The sequence below is a fragment of the Salvia hispanica genome, chromosome 4 (assembly GCF_029641045.1).
Source record: "Salvia hispanica isolate PSC_SH4W2 chromosome 4, Shi_PSC_v1, whole genome shotgun sequence".
In the NCBI taxonomy this organism is placed as follows: Eukaryota; Viridiplantae; Streptophyta; class Magnoliopsida; order Lamiales; family Lamiaceae; genus Salvia; species Salvia hispanica.
In genome coordinates this window covers 7,647,299-7,666,632 of record NC_142695.1, presented here as the reverse complement: position 1 = coordinate 7,666,632, position 19,334 = coordinate 7,647,299, and the positions used below count along the sequence as shown (strand labels likewise).

The 19,334-nt window shown below is 36.8% G+C and overlaps 2 protein-coding genes and 1 long non-coding RNA gene across 3 annotated transcripts; 2 read left to right on the top strand and 1 right to left on the bottom strand.

The window, feature by feature from the left end:
• Positions 1 to 1,004: 1,004 nt before the first annotated feature.
• Positions 1,005 to 1,969, bottom strand: LOC125192476 (uncharacterized). Its single transcript, XR_007171406.2, has 3 exons — positions 1,743 to 1,969; positions 1,330 to 1,481; positions 1,005 to 1,192 (listed from the first exon to the last, which is right to left on the bottom strand). It is a non-coding gene; the product is annotated as an uncharacterized LOC125192476 (long non-coding RNA).
• A 7,221-nt stretch (positions 1,970 to 9,190) lies between these two features.
• Positions 9,191 to 13,583, top strand: LOC148927176 (uncharacterized). The gene is made up of 11 exons (XM_089057512.1): positions 9,191 to 9,340; positions 9,468 to 9,542; positions 10,938 to 11,033; positions 11,108 to 11,183; positions 11,268 to 11,363; positions 11,451 to 11,530; positions 11,614 to 11,721; positions 12,040 to 12,177; positions 12,419 to 12,524; positions 12,758 to 12,969; positions 13,166 to 13,583. Exons 1-11 carry the CDS (start codon positions 9,272 to 9,274, stop codon positions 13,232 to 13,234), a joined length of 1,125 nt encoding a protein of 374 aa, XP_088913638.1. The 5' UTR covers positions 9,191 to 9,271; the 3' UTR covers positions 13,235 to 13,583.
• A 221-nt stretch (positions 13,584 to 13,804) lies between these two features.
• Positions 13,805 to 16,616, top strand: LOC148927175 (protein disulfide isomerase pTAC5, chloroplastic-like). The gene is made up of 7 exons (XM_089057511.1): positions 13,805 to 14,216; positions 14,481 to 14,687; positions 14,928 to 15,023; positions 15,108 to 15,227; positions 15,604 to 15,808; positions 16,092 to 16,129; positions 16,220 to 16,616. The coding sequence occupies exons 1-7, from the start codon at positions 13,830 to 13,832 to the stop codon at positions 16,328 to 16,330; spliced, it is 1,164 nt and encodes a 387-aa protein (XP_088913637.1). The 5' UTR covers positions 13,805 to 13,829; the 3' UTR covers positions 16,331 to 16,616.
• Positions 16,617 to 19,334: the final 2,718 nt, after the last annotated feature.

Below are 19,334 nucleotides of genomic sequence, written 5' to 3'. Positions count from 1 at the left end.
ACCTCACGTCACACTTTAGGAGTCTCATTTGAGTTCGGCACTAGTTTTAAGAAATGTTAAGGAAAGTTGGTAAAAAAAGATAGTGGAATGTGAGTCCTACTTTTTATACTCCCTCTGTCCCACTTTAGGAGTCTGATTTGAGTTCGGCACGAGTTTTAAGAAATGCAAAGGAAAGTGGGTGATAATAGATATTGGAATGTGGGTCCTAATAATATACTATTAGTTTTATAATAAAATGTGAGTGGAAAAATGTTAGTGGAACTTGGGGCCTATTACCATTTATAGAATATTACAACCGGGACTCCTAAAGTGGGACACCAAATATTCAACCGGGATTCCTAAAGTGGGACATAAAGAGTATTAGTTATATGAAAATTTACACCGTTACTCGGTAAGGTATCATACCGTACCGAAAATCACGAGATACCGAAAATTTAGTCGGTATATTTTTGGTACGATAAGGTCGGCATTTCAGTATTTTGATATTTTTTCCCAGCACTACTATGAGGGAATGGGTGGAGTATCATTTTATTTACAACTTATTGAGTTCCATTATAACTAATAATTTAATATTTCATTGACTGTATTAACTATTAATACTCCCCCACGTCTCACTCTAGGAGTCTGATTTGAGTTCGACACGTGTTTTAAGAAATGTAAAGAAAAGTTGGTGAAAAAAGACGTATTAGTTTTATAATAAAATGTAAGTGGACAAAAGATTAATGGAATGTGAAGCCTATGACCATTTATGAAATATTTCAATTGGGACTCCTAAAGTGGAACGTCCAAAAATAGCATGTGATGATATTATAATTTTGAAAAATCTATAATATTGTATAAAAACAAATCGAGTTCATTAATTAGTTACATTGCGGTTACAACATTATTCAAATTAGTATTCATGCTTGTGCTATGCACAGATTAATATTAACAATGAACAACATTAGTAACAATTTTAGTTATATGAGAATCAAAAATATATACGGATCAACATTGAAGCATAATAAATTTGAAATAAATCACATAATATAATGTTTAAACATTAAATCATGGAGTAGGAAGATAAAAATCTATCACAATAAAGAATTAAATAACTAAAACCTTCAATTCTTCACAATTCATCACTCTTCAACGGAACTTGTGTGTAAAATAACTCGTTTGTCATCTTTAAAGCCGTCCGCCTCACCTAAAACTACAAAAAAATAAAGAACAAAATCAATTTGCAATGCACAAAATCAATAACCAATATGTATTAAAACGATCATCCGTAGAGCAAAGCATAAGATGAGACCCATAAAAATACACAATCGAACAATTCACCCCATATACCTTTGAGTCAATGAGATCAGCAGTCTTCTTGAAGAAGTATGCAGATGTAATAACTACTGGAGTAGTGATTGCATCAGTTACAATCACATGAACAGATCAGTAAATCCACATTAATTAGAAGAATAGAGAATCGCTTGTGAGTTATCCTAAAGCTGCACATTCAGAAACTTACTAATAAGTGAACAAAACCATCCATTAGCAAGGGACAAAAACAAAAGAATATAAATTGACCATGAACGCACAAATCCGAGTTTCAGATCCGGAAAAATCACAAACCGTGCGCCTAAGATGCTATAATTAGATAACAACTTTATTATAAATACATAGAAATCCAGCATCATATATTCGCATATACACCTAATCAAGCTCAGAAAACAAATAGGAAGAATAAATCCGAATCAGTACAAACATACCAGTATGAATCGCAACGCTGCCATCTGAATTTATATTTATGCTTAGGCGAATCGTCAATCTGGTTGTTTTCGCCTTCACAGCACGGATCCTTAGCATGAAGGACCCCACTCGCAGCACCGCGGCGGCCGCGGGTGCGTCAACAGCCGTAGCCGCTGGGGTGGGAGCCGGCGCGCCATGGTTGTTCGACCAAGATGCCGCGACAATTTGAGCGACGCCAATGTTGCTGCAATTTCTCAGTATTATTAAATGACATAATAAAACCCCTCACTCACTCCACTTAATCTCATACTCACTCCACTTAATCTCATGTAAAACTTCCCATCCCACCCACTCCACTTAATCACACATTTAATGACCTTTAAATTATTTATATTTAATTTAATATAATTTTTTAAATTAAATGACAATCTTGTAAATTTTTACAACTTTTCACTTTTATATATTGTATAGATACAACCAGTCAACCCCTATTACATTAATTAAAACTTTGGATTATAGCAATGTGATTGGGGTTATACAGAGAAGTACAGAACTATATTTTGTGTTATCTATATTTGCAATTTTACGCCACATACATACCTATTACGCTATTACCTCTGACGCTAGTATTATATATAATGGTGAAACTGAAGCTCAATAACAATAATAATTAATAAAATAACTATTACTCACATCATAATCATTAAAATTTCAAAAATTCTCTAAATAAAACCAGAATTTTGACCAAAATCTACATAAGATTCCGTAAATCTAATGTAGTCAATAACTCAAATATAGTCTCTAGATTTAGGACATCATTCCGTAAAATCTTATTCCACACATCCAACGCTACCAAAATTCATACATCTGCAGGTTTATAAATTAGTTCAAAATAATATTTGGATGCATCATAATAAACTAACAGATGGATAATTTAAGCATAAAATTGTTTATGCTAATGGTGAGTTTGGTTATGATGAGAATGAGTGAGAGTGATGCTTATAATATTTTTGGCGCCTTCAAGCGTCACGAAATTTATATTTCTAGCAATCTGCCGAATGAAACAAGTCCATTGGTCACCCACTGCAGATCTAAACATGATTTCGGAAATCAAACCCTCTATTCCGGCCAACATGTCAATTGGCATCTCCGAACCAAATTGTTTGAGAAAAACCTATACTATTGTGAATTCCGATGGGGTGTAAAGAAACATGGATTTCTTGTATTTAATTCTGAATGGGTTGGAGATTTTCACACATACAACTATGTAGTTAGACCAGAAGGTTTCTATGTTGGCCATGATAAAAATGATAGGATGGCTACTTCACCATTTTCACTAGAATGGATTTGATCAAGAGTTTTACTATATATATTTAGTTGTAGTCGATAATAAGTATATTGATGCGATCACGGATGGTGTTCGAAGCTGCACGGAGGAAGAAAAGTCAAGGATGGAAAGGATCTCGGATGTGAAGATGGTGCTCGGAGTCAAGACCGAAAGCCAGGCGAAGGAAGGCCGACAGAGGGACCGAGTGGCTCAGGCGTCGCGCGCCTCCCGTCTATGTGACTATGTGATGGAGAACTAAGATTAGGCCCAAGATCATTTGTGTAATTTTTACTACTTAGCTTTTCTCTTTTTGCTCTATTTGCATTAAGATTAGTCCCAAGATTATTTGTGTACATTTTTTATTTTAAAAGTTATTTTATTTTTTTATAATATAATTATAGTATTCCTATAAATTTATGAATTTAGATTGCGTGTGATGATATTGCTTAGTATATTTTATAAAATAAAAAGGTCATGTATTGTAGAAGTGTGGTACTAGTTTTGTTAAAACTTTGAGTATTATTGAATGCCACATATTTTTACTTGCACCTCACCCTTAAAATCATTCTTCATACTCTCATTGTCTCACACCAAATGTCATATTTGTGGGATGGGATGACACAATATTTTAAGAGATTTTATTTTGTGAGTTAAGTTGAGAAAGAAAATACTATATTAATATGAAAGAGAACTTATTTTAAAAATAAAATTATGATATTTTTAATGAGATAAATTAAAATGGAAAGAATAATCTCTTCTATTGCACTTTTTGGGACGGAGGGAGGTCAATATAACAAATTATAATTATAATCCAAAATAAAAGCAATTGAAACTTTTTGTAGTATAAAGTTTTGTCCAATTTATTTTCGGTGATTGTCCTAAAGTGGTATCAATATTAACATTGGAATTAGAAAAAGGCGAATTCATCATATCGCACATAGTTGAAACACCTAGGAATTAGCTTATGTGATGTTTTGTCACATAAAAAGCATCAATAATTCGAATCTTGGACGGTTACATTTATTCAAATCATATCAAATCACTTTCTTTGTTGTCCAGAACCCCTTAGTTTCTTGGGCCACCCTTTAACACGACAAACACAAAAATCCATAGCTCATATTCATAGTAATTTTCAACAATGCCAAATAAACAAAAAAATAAGCTAGGATGAAGACAACACTTCACTATTGACTTCTCATCTTTTTCATTTCTGAATCACTGCCACCAAAGATTCTTGAAATAGCCATCTCATAGTAGGCAGGAAGATCACATGAAATTCACCAAATGTGAGGGGTAATAAAAAATACTCCTAATAGTAATTTATAGCATTGTTTAGCATTAAACGATGAAAATATTACTATATCACATTCGCCCAACTCTATCTAAATTCTTAGAAACAAAGAAAAATTATACAGTACAAAAATCGTTTTTCTTTGGAGTAAGGAGAGTAGTAGTTTATTATTGTAGAATATTGTAACTGTGCAGCAACACATAGAAAGGAAATAAGAACACATTCTTGTGTAAGAATGAACCAACCCTCACCTAATCAATAAAAATTAAATAGCACTGTACTTACTTTTACACATACATACATACAATAACTATAGATTATGTGAAAGAAAAAAAAAACTTAAAAAAAAAACACTCTTAATCAACTAGCAAAAATATAGTAGGAAAACCTGAGAAAAAATGTACAGTTGATGGCAGCTAAGCTCGAGTTCTTCTCCATCACCTGCAATCCAAAATCCTTAGCTGCTACAAAATCAAATCAACAACTTCTTCGAAACCCTAATTGGATTCCGGGTTTGGACCACTAGGAACTTCATGAGCAGCGTCGTGAAACGAATTACTAGTGGCAGCAGCGGAAGCGTGGTGGTGATGAGATACCCTTTTCTTGATTTCATTTGGCCTTATCTTGTAAGAAGATGATGCTTGTAACAACACACGAGAATTATTGCAATGCAGAAGCACTCTCCCTTTTGATGGATTTGGGAAATTGGTAATCAAGAATAGGAAGAGAATGAGTGAGAAAGCATGGAAACTTGTGCTGGTTTTTGCCATGAAAATATGAGCAAGATAAATCCCAGACCCCCCCAATATTAGTACACAAAAAATCAATATCCATGAACTGGGTGGACCTCAGTGTGTGTAGAGTGTGTTGTACTACTAAGGTGGGAAAATACAAAATAGACTTTTAGTCGGTTTTTAGGTTTTTATGGCGTGGATGGATTTTGAATGATTTATTAACCAGAAGATATATATGAGCATCTCCTGTGAGAATGAGATGGAGACCTTTGCTATTCAGCTTTTATCAAGTTTGTCCTTGAGGTATTTAATAATTGCACAGTCATACTCCTAAAGTTTATTGTAGTACTAGTACTTATACTCCATCCGTGTCATAAAATAGACGAAAGTTAGTTTTGTGTTGAAATGAAATGCCTCTAATAGTGTGGATAATAGTGTGGATAAGTTAGTTTGTTACTTAATTATAAGAATTTGGTATCTTTGTAACCCAATCATAATATCATAGTACTATAGCACTATTAAAACTATTTATAAGTCTTCTCTCAATCCAACTCACAGCAATGACAAAAGTTTATACGATAATTTAATAATCATTTTTAAATCCACACACTCCCTTTGTTCCTTGTTAATAAATGCACTTCTTTTCGGCACGGAAATAAGAATATTGTGCTAAGTGGATAATGAATAAAGTAAGAGAGATTAAGAGAGTAACAAAGCATTACTTTTTGCCAAAAATTGAAATAACTCAATTAACATGGAACCGAGAGAATAATATATTTATAATTTTATTAGCGTTTGATAGTATGCAAAGTCGAATTTTGACCCATAAAAACTACATATTTACAAAAGAATCCCCCAACTCTGGAGACTTAATTTAGTTGCATTGATTTCGCTTTCTATTTCGCCTACCCTTTTCTTCTATTTATTTGTGAGACAGATTTTCCTGTAGCCTATTGCATTGATTTGTTATTTTTTCTTGAATGGAAAAAAAGTTATCAGAGCATTTTGCCATGCATGTAGTGTAGCCTCGTTATAGCAACAAAGCTTATGCAAAATTAAATGGCCAACAATTGAATTGGTAAAAAAAGATAGAAAGTAGTAAAGTAAGCAATAAATAAAGCGAAAAAGTTAGCTGATGACTAATGACCATCTTTTTCTGTTGCGATTTTTATCGTTTATTCTCAATTATTTCCCGTTGGATACTTTGCTTGCGTTGCTATAAATCTATGCTCTTTGACTTGGCCAATCGCCATGCATGCACTTGAATAAATTGATATAGTTTTTTCAATATAATTAGGATGAGTAGGTAAAATAAGTACTCCATATTTATCAATATAGTTTTGCCATCATAAATATATCGTGTGCACATAAAGCGAGAAGGGGTTAGCTAGTTGTGAAAATTTCAGCACTTGTCTGCTTGATTGGATGCAATTGGTCCCCACTATTTTGATAAGCTGCTACAGAAATAATGCAACTCATCTACATTATTTTCATTTTACATCAAGCTCCATTTTTATTTTATTTATTCACATGCATCATGATAGAGTTAGGAACTTGGATAATCCATGTCATGAACCCATATGATATCGTTATTTGGGACTTGATTATTATAAAATGGGATAGACAATCGTTTTCCACCTTAGTTATAACATAAAATGATGTTATATTTGGTTAAATGAAAATCGAACAAGCACTTCAATACTGAAAATTATACTACTATAAAGAATAAAATTAATTCTACTTATTCATTGAGAGGAAAGCTTAATTAGAGCAACTCAATTAAATATTAAAAAAAAATAATAACAAAGCAAAAATAAAAATCAACTTCCAATTTCATCAATTAATTGAGCCACGTAAATAAAACCACCTAAATCTTGGCCTAAAACCAACGTTCATTACACAATATCCTGAAAAAAGTTGTGTTGGACCCAAATCAAATTAATTAGAGTTTAAAGAACTAGAAATACTAATTATATATGCATAAGTGCATGGTTTGGTATGGTTTACTGCAGGTTCATCATTATTAAATTATCATCGTGCACGTCTAATGAAGATGAATAATCATTTACTATAGCTCACTATATTCCATCCAATATATCCCCTCTTCAATTATTAATCAGGTAATCATTAGCTTATCCACTAGTTAGTAAGAGGGACCCCACAGGTGATTAACAGTAATTCATTGTGTCCCCATATAGAGCAAAGTTAAAATCCCATTTGAAAATTAAGAAAAGGTTGATAGAAATGTTTAAAAGTGGTGTAATATCGTCTCATTGAACGTAACTTTTCGTCGGTGCGAGTGAAAGATAATACTATATGCAGTTGGACTTATTTAGATTTTCGATGGGCCAATTTTGACCGAAAAAAAGAGCCTTTCGAATTTTGAGAGTGACTAATTAGGTTGTGATAGTAAATTTGTAGGTTGCTGCCAAAAATCATCACGTATATTATTGTGTGTAGCTGCTCGATCTAAAAAGTTTATCTGTTTATGTATCTTTAGTTTTGAATCCTTTTAAATTTTATTTTAATAAGTCCCTCTAGATTATTTCTGTCTTTATTTTGTCATAAGGTAATATGACTACTTTCTACTACTTTAGTAGGTCTCGTTTGAATAATTTTAAGAATATACACGACATCTAAAATGGCTGGGGTTCTAAGGAACTCTATGCCCTAACGTAGGTCCGTCCCTAAGAACACCCTTCTTAACTAGTAGATTATTGTTTCACATCTATATAATTATTCATACATCAAGATTTGCGAGTATATTGATCTTTCGATCGTGAGTGGTAATGATCTTTTTCAATTAAGTGCTTGTATGATTTTGTAGGTGGACTTGGACTTACGACTATAACCGTATTCACCAATTCTTTCTACCGGCTCTAATAATAACTTCCCTCTTCAAGATGGTCTCATATGCACACAAGGCCACTCTTAAAATATTAACTAGTTAATTATATTATTTAACTAATTCTAATCATCTTTATAACTCCTAATCTTCTTATATAATAAAATGGAGAGTGCATGGTGTACTGTCCCTCATAATTCTTTTTTTTTTTTTTCATTTTTCATAGTACTTTAAAATATTGAACGATCTTTTTTCTCTCTATTTAAATTCTTTTTAATAAGAGCGTATAAAATCTTACGTCGTTCTAAAAAGTGGCAATCTTCTGGTACATGAATAAGCGGTGCATAGGTGCAGGCAACGGACATGTGCGCGAAGTAGGAAATTATCTACCAAATGAAGTTGCTATGCAGTTTTTAGAATTAGTTAAATTCCTTGTGTGATCTAAAGCCCGAGTATGAATTAATTCAAATTGTATTATGAAATGAATGAATGCAAATTGTATTTCCCTTCTCTGTCTTCCATATCGGTAGTTCGTTCAAGGTAGGAAGCTTCTCGGTCACCGTTCTAGTAATAGAAGACCTTGATTTCATACTATCTTCCTAGAGATAGAGAGTATATATAGTTGGTGTTCGATTTCCTATATAAAATAATATCAAGTTGTGAGATTATTTTAGTCATAGGGGTAGCTATGACTAATTATCCCATGATTATCCATCTTGGATTGAGTTGATAAACTAAATCTCATGAACCAAACACCTACTAATTTAATCCGGAATATAATCTTGCAAACGGAACACCCCTATAGTTTTAAAAATTCAAAAGATATGTAATCTCGACCCTCATTGCCTATCCAGCCAATCCAGGTAAATTAGTGTTGATTGGGTTGAGTAAATCCAACTTTCGTAATTGATCACAGTATTCCAAAGGCATGGTCTTGGCCTGTTTATTTTCCAAAAATAAATGAGTTTTTAAAGTTATGGATATTCTAGAATGATAAAATGAAACTTTAAATGGTGAATGGATGGAGTAGTTCATGTACTAATATTTTTAATTTTCTAAAAGGCCATTTCGAAATATAACAAATTTTAAACAAAGTATGAGTATAAACTTCAAGTTTCACTTATTAATACTTTAAAAAACTATTTTGGTCCTAAACATATTTTATGTTTTGGATATACTTACAAAGGTTGATTTCCAATAATAATATATTGCGAGACTTAAAAAATGTGGATCAATAATTAAAATCCTAAAGAATTGACTAAAACGTTGTCGTATCATGTTGTATTCGTCTTCATCTTGCAGATCTTCGTGTTGCACACCACACAGATCAAACGCGCATCTCTCTCTCTATCATGGATCCTCAGAGAGCTTATTCTCTTCCCCTTCTGTTCATTCTATCTCTTCTTTCTCTACACTACAAGGTCTGTTCTCACCCCTTTCTCCGTACAATAGGCACGGCACGCACGCATGTTTGATCAATTTGTTGAATCGTAAATGCTAAATGTCTATATATTGAAGTCGAATTTGAATTGCTTTGATTTATTTCAGGTGATTTATGGGGATTCCTCAGTTCTTTTCCACGACAGTCCTACTCGCCAATATCTTCGCCATTCATCAGACCAGGTAGGTTTTCTGATTAAAGAGTGAACTCTGGATTTCCTATGCATTGATGTTTGAGTGAATTTATTGAGTCTTTATGCCAAGTATTACACGCAGCATAGAAATTCATGTTTGATAGAGTTCTGATGCGATGATCTTTACCAAGTTTGTACATTAAGATGGAAAGTGGTACTGCGCTCAGTTTCGTTCTGAGGCATGGATGCAGTAGAGAACGACTGTGCTTGCTGCAGTATGGATGCAGATTGTGTGATAACTGTAGCATGACTTAGAATGAGAACATCTTTCGCAGGCTTGTTTTGGATTGAAATGATAATGTGTTTCTTAGAGATATGATATAATATTGTCGACTGAATAATTAAATAATATTTCGATGGATTGCCAAATCTGTAGCTTGTCCAACGGATAGTGAATCGCTACAAGCTTCTTAAATGAACTTAGTTCTGCCGGTCAACCAAAGTAATATAAGAAGGACAGAGGCAATGTGAAGTTCAGAAATTCTGCTGCATTCTCAATAAGATCCTAAAGGACCTTATCTTACGTTCCTTTGAGGGGATGAAGTTTAGGAGCTTTGTTCTCTGCTGATGCAATAAGGAGGTGGATTTGAATTCATGCATAAACTCCTGAAATTAATTTCTCAAGTTTTTATATCCTCATGGTTTATATTCTCCTTAACCTCCCCCCCACAATCACCCAACTCTTTTCAAACCTAGTTAGATGGCTCCTATGCCTAGAAAGGTCCAATATTTAATAACATCAGTGATACCTATCAGCCTTTCACATGTCTATATTCCCTCAAAAACCTCCCTGAACACCTGGATTGATGCTTGTTTTCCTTCAGTTTGCTGTACAATGTCTCAACAGAGATTGGCACACAGTGGACTGTTCTTTGCTCGGTCTGTTTATATCTCATAGGAGGTCTGATTAGCAAAAGTAATACTGTTAGAAGGGGGTAACCATTGGAACATTATGCTTATCTCTTTGCTTGAAACAAATTAAAGTATATTGGAGTTCCTTGAGGAGCATTCAAAGGGTATAACCATCTCAATCCTTTTAGGGTGATTTACAATATCTGCACCTTCATGTACCCTGCATTTTGATAGATCCTATGATCCTGTTCAAAATCATTAATTTGGATACATGATTCTTCCAGTTTCCAACTGCTTTAGACTTTTGCAATGCTTTATGAACCTTGGTTATTTTGTTAGTGGATCTGTTCCTCTGAAAACTCATCCGTTGGAATTTATAGTCATATTTCCTGCTGTACAGATTAAACTCTCATCTTGTTTCTTTGATGCTGGATGCATATAACTTGACAACCTATTTAAATTTCATGCTTCACTTTTTCATAACCTGGTTTTGAATTAGTGTTATTTGACTGAGAAATAAAATCTTGTGCAGACTGTTTCTCTTTCCCCATCCGAAATTGGTGCTACTGCATCAGTATTGCTTGGCTTTGCACCACCTTCTACACTCTCTGCTGCTAGCTCATCCAAGGTAGAGTCTACTTCTGTTGTGCCTACACGAGCTGTGTCTCTGCTGTCAATGTTTTAGCAACTTTCGTTTTGTAGCTGAATGAGGTGCTTGCGCCCAACCCATTCGACCCGCCCCGTGCATTATTGATGGTTGAGGTTACAGGAGCTGAAGGTATGCTTATCAAAATTGGTTGCTAATACGCTGCTGTCCTATTGTTTTGGTGTATGGTAACACTCAACGCTATTATGCATGCAGATTCTGAACTTGTTGGCCGCTTAGATAAATATCCATCTAGTAGCACCATGAGGATCAAGGTTGAAGGTAACCAAAGAGTGGGCATTCAGCTTCCAGGTAATGGATCTTTGTGATTTCATAATTCATATACCTCAACAGCTTTAATCTTGAAATATTTTATGGATTTACTGTGTTTATGAGCAGACAAAGATGAACTTTCTATGGTGTCACTGAATGAAATCTCAACCAGTGCTGAATGTTCCGACCAAGAACTAAGTGGTTTTGTAAGTTCTCTCTTTTTCCCCTCCCACCAAATCCTACACTTTTGTAAACTTAATATATGACTATTTTGGTTTGTTGTAATCAGGCGTCCTGGTTGGGTGGATCATATGTTGAAGATCCATCCCAATCAATGAATGGGGAGCTACTCATTCCCATCGCTACTGGTGGTTTTGTGAGACTTCATATGTCAGAGGTTCTTGCTTTTTTAGTTTTCCTGTTGTTACTAGGTGCTCCCTCCGTCCCAAGATATTAGACCCCTTTCTTTTTCGCACTCGTTTTGGAAAAATAATATAAAATAGTTGAAGTGGAGAAAAAGTAAAATAAGAAAAAGAATTATGTAGAGAAGACTCTCCTCTACAGAATTCTCTCTCTTACTTTACTCTCTCTCCACTCTAACTATTTTATTATTTTTCCAAAACGAGTGCGAAAAATAAAGGGGTCCAATATCTTGGGACGGTACTATTTTTTTGTTTCTGTAAATAGCTCAAAGAATCTGTTTTGAATTCAACAGCAAGCAGACAGAGAATTCACAACAAGTCTTGTAATGCTTATTAGTAATATTAAAAAGGCTATGGAGTTGCATCAAGTATTGGCAAAAAGTGAGCGAAGTCCTGCAGAGCTTATGACGGGCAGATTTGATGGAATTAAGGTCATCCATAATTTATTGAAACCATTTGGTTATTAATTTTTTAAATTTATAATCATTCTAGAACTCAGTTATTCAGCTGATATGAATTTTTCTGATTGGTTTAATTCTGCCAAATTATGTGTAAGTTGGCCCAAACAGTGAACTCCTAGAACTTTGACATTGTTTTCTACTGGATAGGGGTTGGTTTTAGCGATCTTGTGGCAATTCATGATTCCATGCCTTCTTCGATGTATTTTGGCAGGCTTTACAAGATCGCTATGGAAAGGAAGGAATTGCTCAAAGTGGACTGGAAGTATTTGTTGATTCCGTATCGAAGATGCTCGACTCTTTGCAGGCAGCATATCAAGGTATATTCTGTTTTTAATATATTGGCACGAACTACTTGCTAACCTAAGCTTTTATCGTATTGATATTTCTGATGATCTTGAAGTAAAGGAGTTAGTTGTATTGTATCTTCTTGAGTAATGGTGAATGTTTGGCTGGATATTCAGCTTTTTGAAAATGAAGCTTGCTTGAATATTATATGTCCGTGTCTTCTTTTTAGTGTTGTTCTTAGAAACTTACATTAGCTCTTTGGCAGGGAAAATTGTTGGAGTCATTGGCCACAGGGGCTGGGTTGATTCAGAGCAAGAGAATATGTTCCATTTCACAGTGAATACTCGATCATCTGCTCGTTTGCTGCAGCAAACAAAACTCTCACCCGGGAGGATCATAATCGCAGAAATAGCATTTGTTAGAATCACCTTGGCCTGGATAACAGGGATCATTCTTCTTATTGCCACTATTTTGGGGGTAAGATTTGCTTTGATAATGCATGCACTGTCTATTTTGTTTACTCTACTTGGATTGTTCAGTATAGATAACAATGGAGTTTGCCCATTTGGTACAGTACCAGAAGGTCCAACTTCTTAATTATTATTCCTGTTATGGTGATTTTGCTAGATTCTTTATGGAACATGAGCCGATAATACCTTTTTGTTTGTTGCAGATCTACTTTCTTCTCAACATGTCAATCACCAAGGATACCCTTTTATATTCTAATGTCAAGCTTGACTAATGTCCTGATCCATCACAGTAGTGATTCGCGTTTATCACTGAAATACAGGAGGCGCTGACTGTGAGGAAACCTGATGCTATCTGTGCAGATCTGTTTTGCTTGTGATTTATTTTGTTATACAGCTTCACAAGCTTCTTTTTTATTGATTATTTGGTGGGTAGCTCAAATTTGTCATAAATGTATCCGTCCTTGTGGGAGTTAAGAAGCTCAAAACCTAGAGGTATGGACGGACAAATCGGAGATGAGCATATTTATGACTGATACAATTTCGGGAACAACTCTATTTTGTTTTAGTTATGTATATTTATGTATGTAATCAATAAATGCATGAATATCATGCTCTACTTGATATCCTTGTGTTCATCACCCTTTAACCTATGATTTTTCAGTTTGAAAGAAAACCCTATATAATGCAAATGGTGATTTTCTACATTTATAGCCTTTAAATCTACATATGCATTTACAAATTGCGCATATTTATTGCAATAAACAAAATAATGAATACTAAAGTTTCGATAAAAGTGAATTAGCTAATTTGATTTTCACACCTCCTGAAGAAATAACCAATTTTTAACAACCGTCATACCTTGCAAATATGTACTCCTTAAACCACACAATTCCAATGAAACCATATTTCCCACCATCATACAAAATGCTGCTTCTAACTCCAATTCCCACATTTTCCATCCTCCACAAACCCAATTTCAACTTGAGACCCTTGTCCAAGTCCCACGTATGCTTCGCATTTCCATCCAATCAGGAACCATTCAGCGAGGAGGCCCGGTGGCTGAGGGAGGAGCAGCGGTGGTTGAGGGAGGAGCAGCGCTGGCTGAGGGAGGAGTCCCGGTGGAACGCCGAGCGCCAGTCATTGCTGCAAGAGATAAACAGACTTAAGCTCAGAATTCAAGACCTTGAGAGCCTTAATTCTCTCAAGGCCGCCTCTGTTTCTGACACCGTCGGAAATATTGCCAAATTGCTGCAGGTATAACAAAATGTTCGATTTCTCATCATATTTATTTTGCTGTACCTGAGTTTGATTCGTATGCTTGCTGGAATTCTACTTGTTATTTGCCCTTTCTCTTTCATTGGAAGGGGAAAATATGATATGTTACCATAATTTACATAATTACAGTAAAAATACTCGAATTTCAGTTTGCTTTTGTGAGTATGTGATATATCTGTACTGTACACATGAAGACGATAAGTTTTGTTCAAATAATGAATACACAATCAGTTTTGATTTTAGGCTCTCAAGGTGGGAGATTTGAAGAAGAATGTGAACAAAATTGCTGAGAGTGGAACTAGCGCTGTTCCATTAGTGGTTGAGGCAACTACCGAGGAGGAGGAAACTGTCGTAAAGGAAGTGATCAGTACTCCAGAAAAGAAGGAAAGGGTGTTAAAAAGTGCAACATTGAGAGTAGGATCTGAAGGAGATGAAGTCGGGGCAATGCAGGTATGGTTTTAGCTGCGAGCGTTTGCAGTTCTATGAGGCAACAGTTCTAATAAACTAAAACCTGATGTGAAGAACCCTTTTTCCCAGGAAACACCAAAGAATTGATCTTATTCAGTACTTTACCTGTATCACATTAGGCTTTTGAGAGTCACCATTAGTGATCCTTCTGCAAACATCATTGACAGAAAGTTACTAATTAAACTCACCACTGTTTGTTCCAATTCATGTTGTCTTTGATAGGAAGCCTTGCAGAAACTTGGTTTCTACTCAGGTGAAGAGGACATGGAATTTTCTAGCTTCTCAAGTGGCACTGAACGTGCTGTAAAAACGTGGCAAGTATGTAGCTTATAAAGACCATTCAACTCAATTAGGAGTGATAACTAAGGAACTGATGACTGATAAATTTCTATATCTTGGCAGTCAACATTAGGAGTGCGTGAAGATGGCATTATGACAGCTGATCTTCTGCACAGGTTATTTGGAGGTTCTGAATCGGGAATCACCAGAAAGGAAGAACCTAAATCAACTGACCAAGCGAAGGTACTTCTCAATTGCGAACCTTTTGTGTCACCACATCAAGCAGCTAGTCTGAGAAATCTTTCTATATAACTATGTCATTCCACATTCTTCATTGATTGCAAAGGATTTTGGTTCCGTTTTGCATTCTTTCTGTGGTAAATAATGCTTTGTTCATCAACATTTTAGTTCACTGAAGGTGAAAATGAGTTAGCATAATCCAGTCCGAGTGTGTGCTTTTACATAATAGAGATGTTGTTTGAAAATTTTCTGCTATGGAATGAAATGTTGATACAATGTCTAAACCAATTTCAGCCTGTATATTTTGATGTTACTGAACATCCATCTTTAGTTGTATGATTTAATACTTATATTTTTTGTTTTGTTCTGTTTTCTTAAGGGAACCAATGGAGCCCCGGTTGTAACAGGCGAAGGTGTAACAGAAGTTGGGGCATCTCGAGCTAGAGTCTTTCTTCTTGGAGAGAATAGGTGGGAAGACTCTTCAAGGCTCTCTAGTGGTAGCAAAAGAATAGTCAAAAGTGCAAATGAAAATTCAGCTACCAAGTGCCTTACCTGTCGTGGAGAAGGCCGCTTATTGTGCATGGGTAAAATTTTACTCAATCTATATTATATCTTGAATCCGAGTTGGACAAGTTGCTTTACATTTATAAAACTATGCTTCAACATACCACATAACATGAGGCCAAAAAACTAAAACTAGCTCTAAGATCTAGCGATTATATTTGGTCATCGTGAATTCAACAACTTCTGTTATTTTTGGTCGTCTGGGATAGAAACAATATTACCCTTTGTGTAATAACCATAGATAGAGAATTTAATTTTAGTATGTATAGCATTTGTGCTAATATATTTGGGGTTTTGTTGCAGAATGTGATGGAACTGGGGAGCCAAATATTGAGCCACAGGTTGGTTATAAGAGAAATTTTCAGTAATTATAACTACTGTTCCCATTTTGGATTTGGATAGATTTAGTATGGGAAATTGTGTTTGTGCAGTTTATGGAATGGGTTGATGAAGGAGATGCGAAGTGTCCTTACTGTGAAGGGCTTGGATATACAAACTGCGATCTTTGTAAGGGCCAAGGGAAGACCTCCTCTACCTTTTGATGCCTAATATTAACACACATATATATGTATGCATATTTGTATGGTACATATATCATTTATCACTTTTTTATCCGCAAAAGCAATCTTTAATGATCAGTCATACACCAATTATAGGGAGACATGGTTGTATATTTTCGTAGTAAATAATCACTAGTATATCTTTCCTGCGATGCACAGATATCACTATACCATGTTATGTGTCAAGTCTCTAAGTCGTGCAATAATAATTACTCCCTCCGTCCCAAGGAAGATGACCTCTTTCTTGGGCGGCACGAGATTTTATGCAACTTTATTTTGTGTGTTAAATGGAGAGAGTAAAGTAAGAGAGAGGGGATAAAGTAGAGATAAATGGGTTTCCATTTTAAGTAATGGGTCATCTTGGTTGGGACAAACCAAAAAGGAAAGTGGGTCATTTTCAATAGAACGAAGGCTTAGTCTTGGTTGTATTTCTTGTTAATATTTCTTCTGTACAATGTATGTATGACTTCCTAGTGTTAAGCCTTTAAAAACGTGTATTAACAGTGCTTTTAAAAAAATAAAAAAACTGGTTGTATTTTATACAATAATAACTAGTATTTCTCATTTAGGTGCACAATTGTCAATATGCCACATTATGTGTGAAGTCTCTAAGAGCATCTCCAATTAGGGCCGGGGAAAAATACCGAAAAAATGATATATCGCTCGTATCGTATTGAAAAATATCGAAAAATTATCGAATTTTCGATATATCGTAATTTTCGATACGATAACGATATGAATTTCCTTATATCGCGATATATCGTTTTATATCGAAAATACAATATATATCGAAAATTTTCGATATATCGATATTTTCGATATATATCGATATATATCAAAATTTTCGATATATATCGATATTTAACGATATATCGAATTTCGATACGATATATCAAAATATCGATACGATAACGATATAAAATTTTTTTATATCGAAAGTTCGATATATCGAAACTTTCGATACGATAACGATATGAAATTCTTTCATATCGATATTTTCGATACGATACACGATACAACGTTTTCGATACGATATATCGTATCGACCCACCCCTATCTCCAATGGTACATAGGCCAGCAATAGGCTAGCAATAGGCTAGCCATTCTCTCCCCTGTCACGTCAGCAACACTAAAAAATCTACCTGCCACATCAGATTTAGGTAGCCATAGGCTAGCCATAGGCCAGCCGCAATAAAAATAATTCAAAATATACTACATTTACGGAATTAAAATTACGATTAAAATACGGAATTAAATTTACGAGACATATACGGGAAAATTAATCAATTCCATTAAAAAAAAGTACAAAGATTTTAAAAAAAAAGTACATGATTTTTTTTTAAAAAAAAGGGCTTCCACACACGAGCCCCGCCACTCTCTACTCCTCATCGCCGTCGCCGTCGCCGTCGCCGCCGCCGCTGCCGCCACCCGTGGTATCTGATCCCACGTCGGAACCCGCTAGCCGTGCCCTCGCGATTTACAAATCAACCCGCATGCTCTCGAGCATCGAGTGAAGATACATCTTCTCTGTGGGGTCAGTGGCGGTCCTCCAATCTTGGAAGACCTTGTACATCTGATCCCGCGTATGGTTACGCGAATCGAGAGTGTACTCGAGTGGGGCGGGTGGGAGGGCGGAGGACTGGACCTCGCGGGGCGATAGGGGGGATCCGCCCCTCGCAGCCCGTTGCGCCCGCTTCTGTCCAACCGGGTGGGGGCGACCAGCAAATGAAGGAGGGGATGGAAACTCCTCAGCATCCGGGGGGAGGTCATGGGATCCGCCGCTGCTGCCGCTGTAGTCGCCGGTATAGTTCAGCCTCTGCTTCTTCGGCCACCCAGCGTCGCACCCCGCCCGGAACTTCTCGGAGTCCTTCAGCAACAAAAAGCACTCCCAGAAGGTGAACTCCTTGTACGTCCCCGCCAAGGGGAACTGACTCTCGGCTATCCTCCGGGCGTCGTCCTCATTCTGCCCACTACTGAGCTGACGGAGGGCGTTGGCGTACAAATTCGCAAAACGGCCCACCGCGGCCCTGATGCGCTCCCACCCCTTCCGGACCTCCTCCCCGCTGAAGTCTTTCCCGTGCGGGCAGTGCCTCCTATAGGCAGCTCTGATCTTCGCCCACATGTTGACGACCCGCTGGTTGTTCGCAACCAGCGGATCGTCGCACACCTCCAACCACCCCCTGGCCACCCCGGCGTACTCATCCTCCGTCCACTTTCTACGGCCAGGGGTGTCGTCAACAGCGGGCTGCGATGACTCGCCGACCGCATTGGCCTTCCCCCTCGTCTTCTTCTTCGGCACGGCCCGCCTTGCTGGAGCGGGAGTATCCGGATCATGGAGATCGATCCCCATATCATGCAATGACAGAAGGTCATCGCCAGTGAACTGCGTCTCCACTGAGGTCGACGTGTGAGACGAAGCCGTCAAAAAATCAAGCGAGGGACGATATACCGTGTCCCCTCCCGGTGACCCCTGCATCCCGGGATGCATACCGTGCTGCATCCCCCCCTGCATCCCGCCCTGCCACATCATCCCCATCATCTGCTGCAGCATCATCTGCTGCTGCATCTGGGGCATACCCCCCCACCCGGGCGCTGACTGCCCGCCGCTCCCCTGCCCCCCGCCCGGCATCCCCCACGGCATATCCCCCGGCATACCCCCTTGGTTCCCCCCCCTGCATCCCCTGGGCGCACCGGCCATCATCCCCATCATCTGATTCCAAGGGATGTTAAACCCCGGGTCCATCTGCCCGCCCATCTGCCCCCATCCAGATCCCACAGGTACCATGGGAGTCTGAGATCCACTCGTCGCTGGACTGGACTCGTTGTTGTGATCCATCGCTCGATGATGCTCTTGTACAGAAAGTTAGAGAGAGAGAAAACTCGTTAAAACAAGTGGTGCAAATGAAAATGAAACGAAAATCGCGTTTATATAGGTTTTTTTTTTTTTAAAAAAAAAAACAAAAATTGGCGCTGGCCGATCGGACCG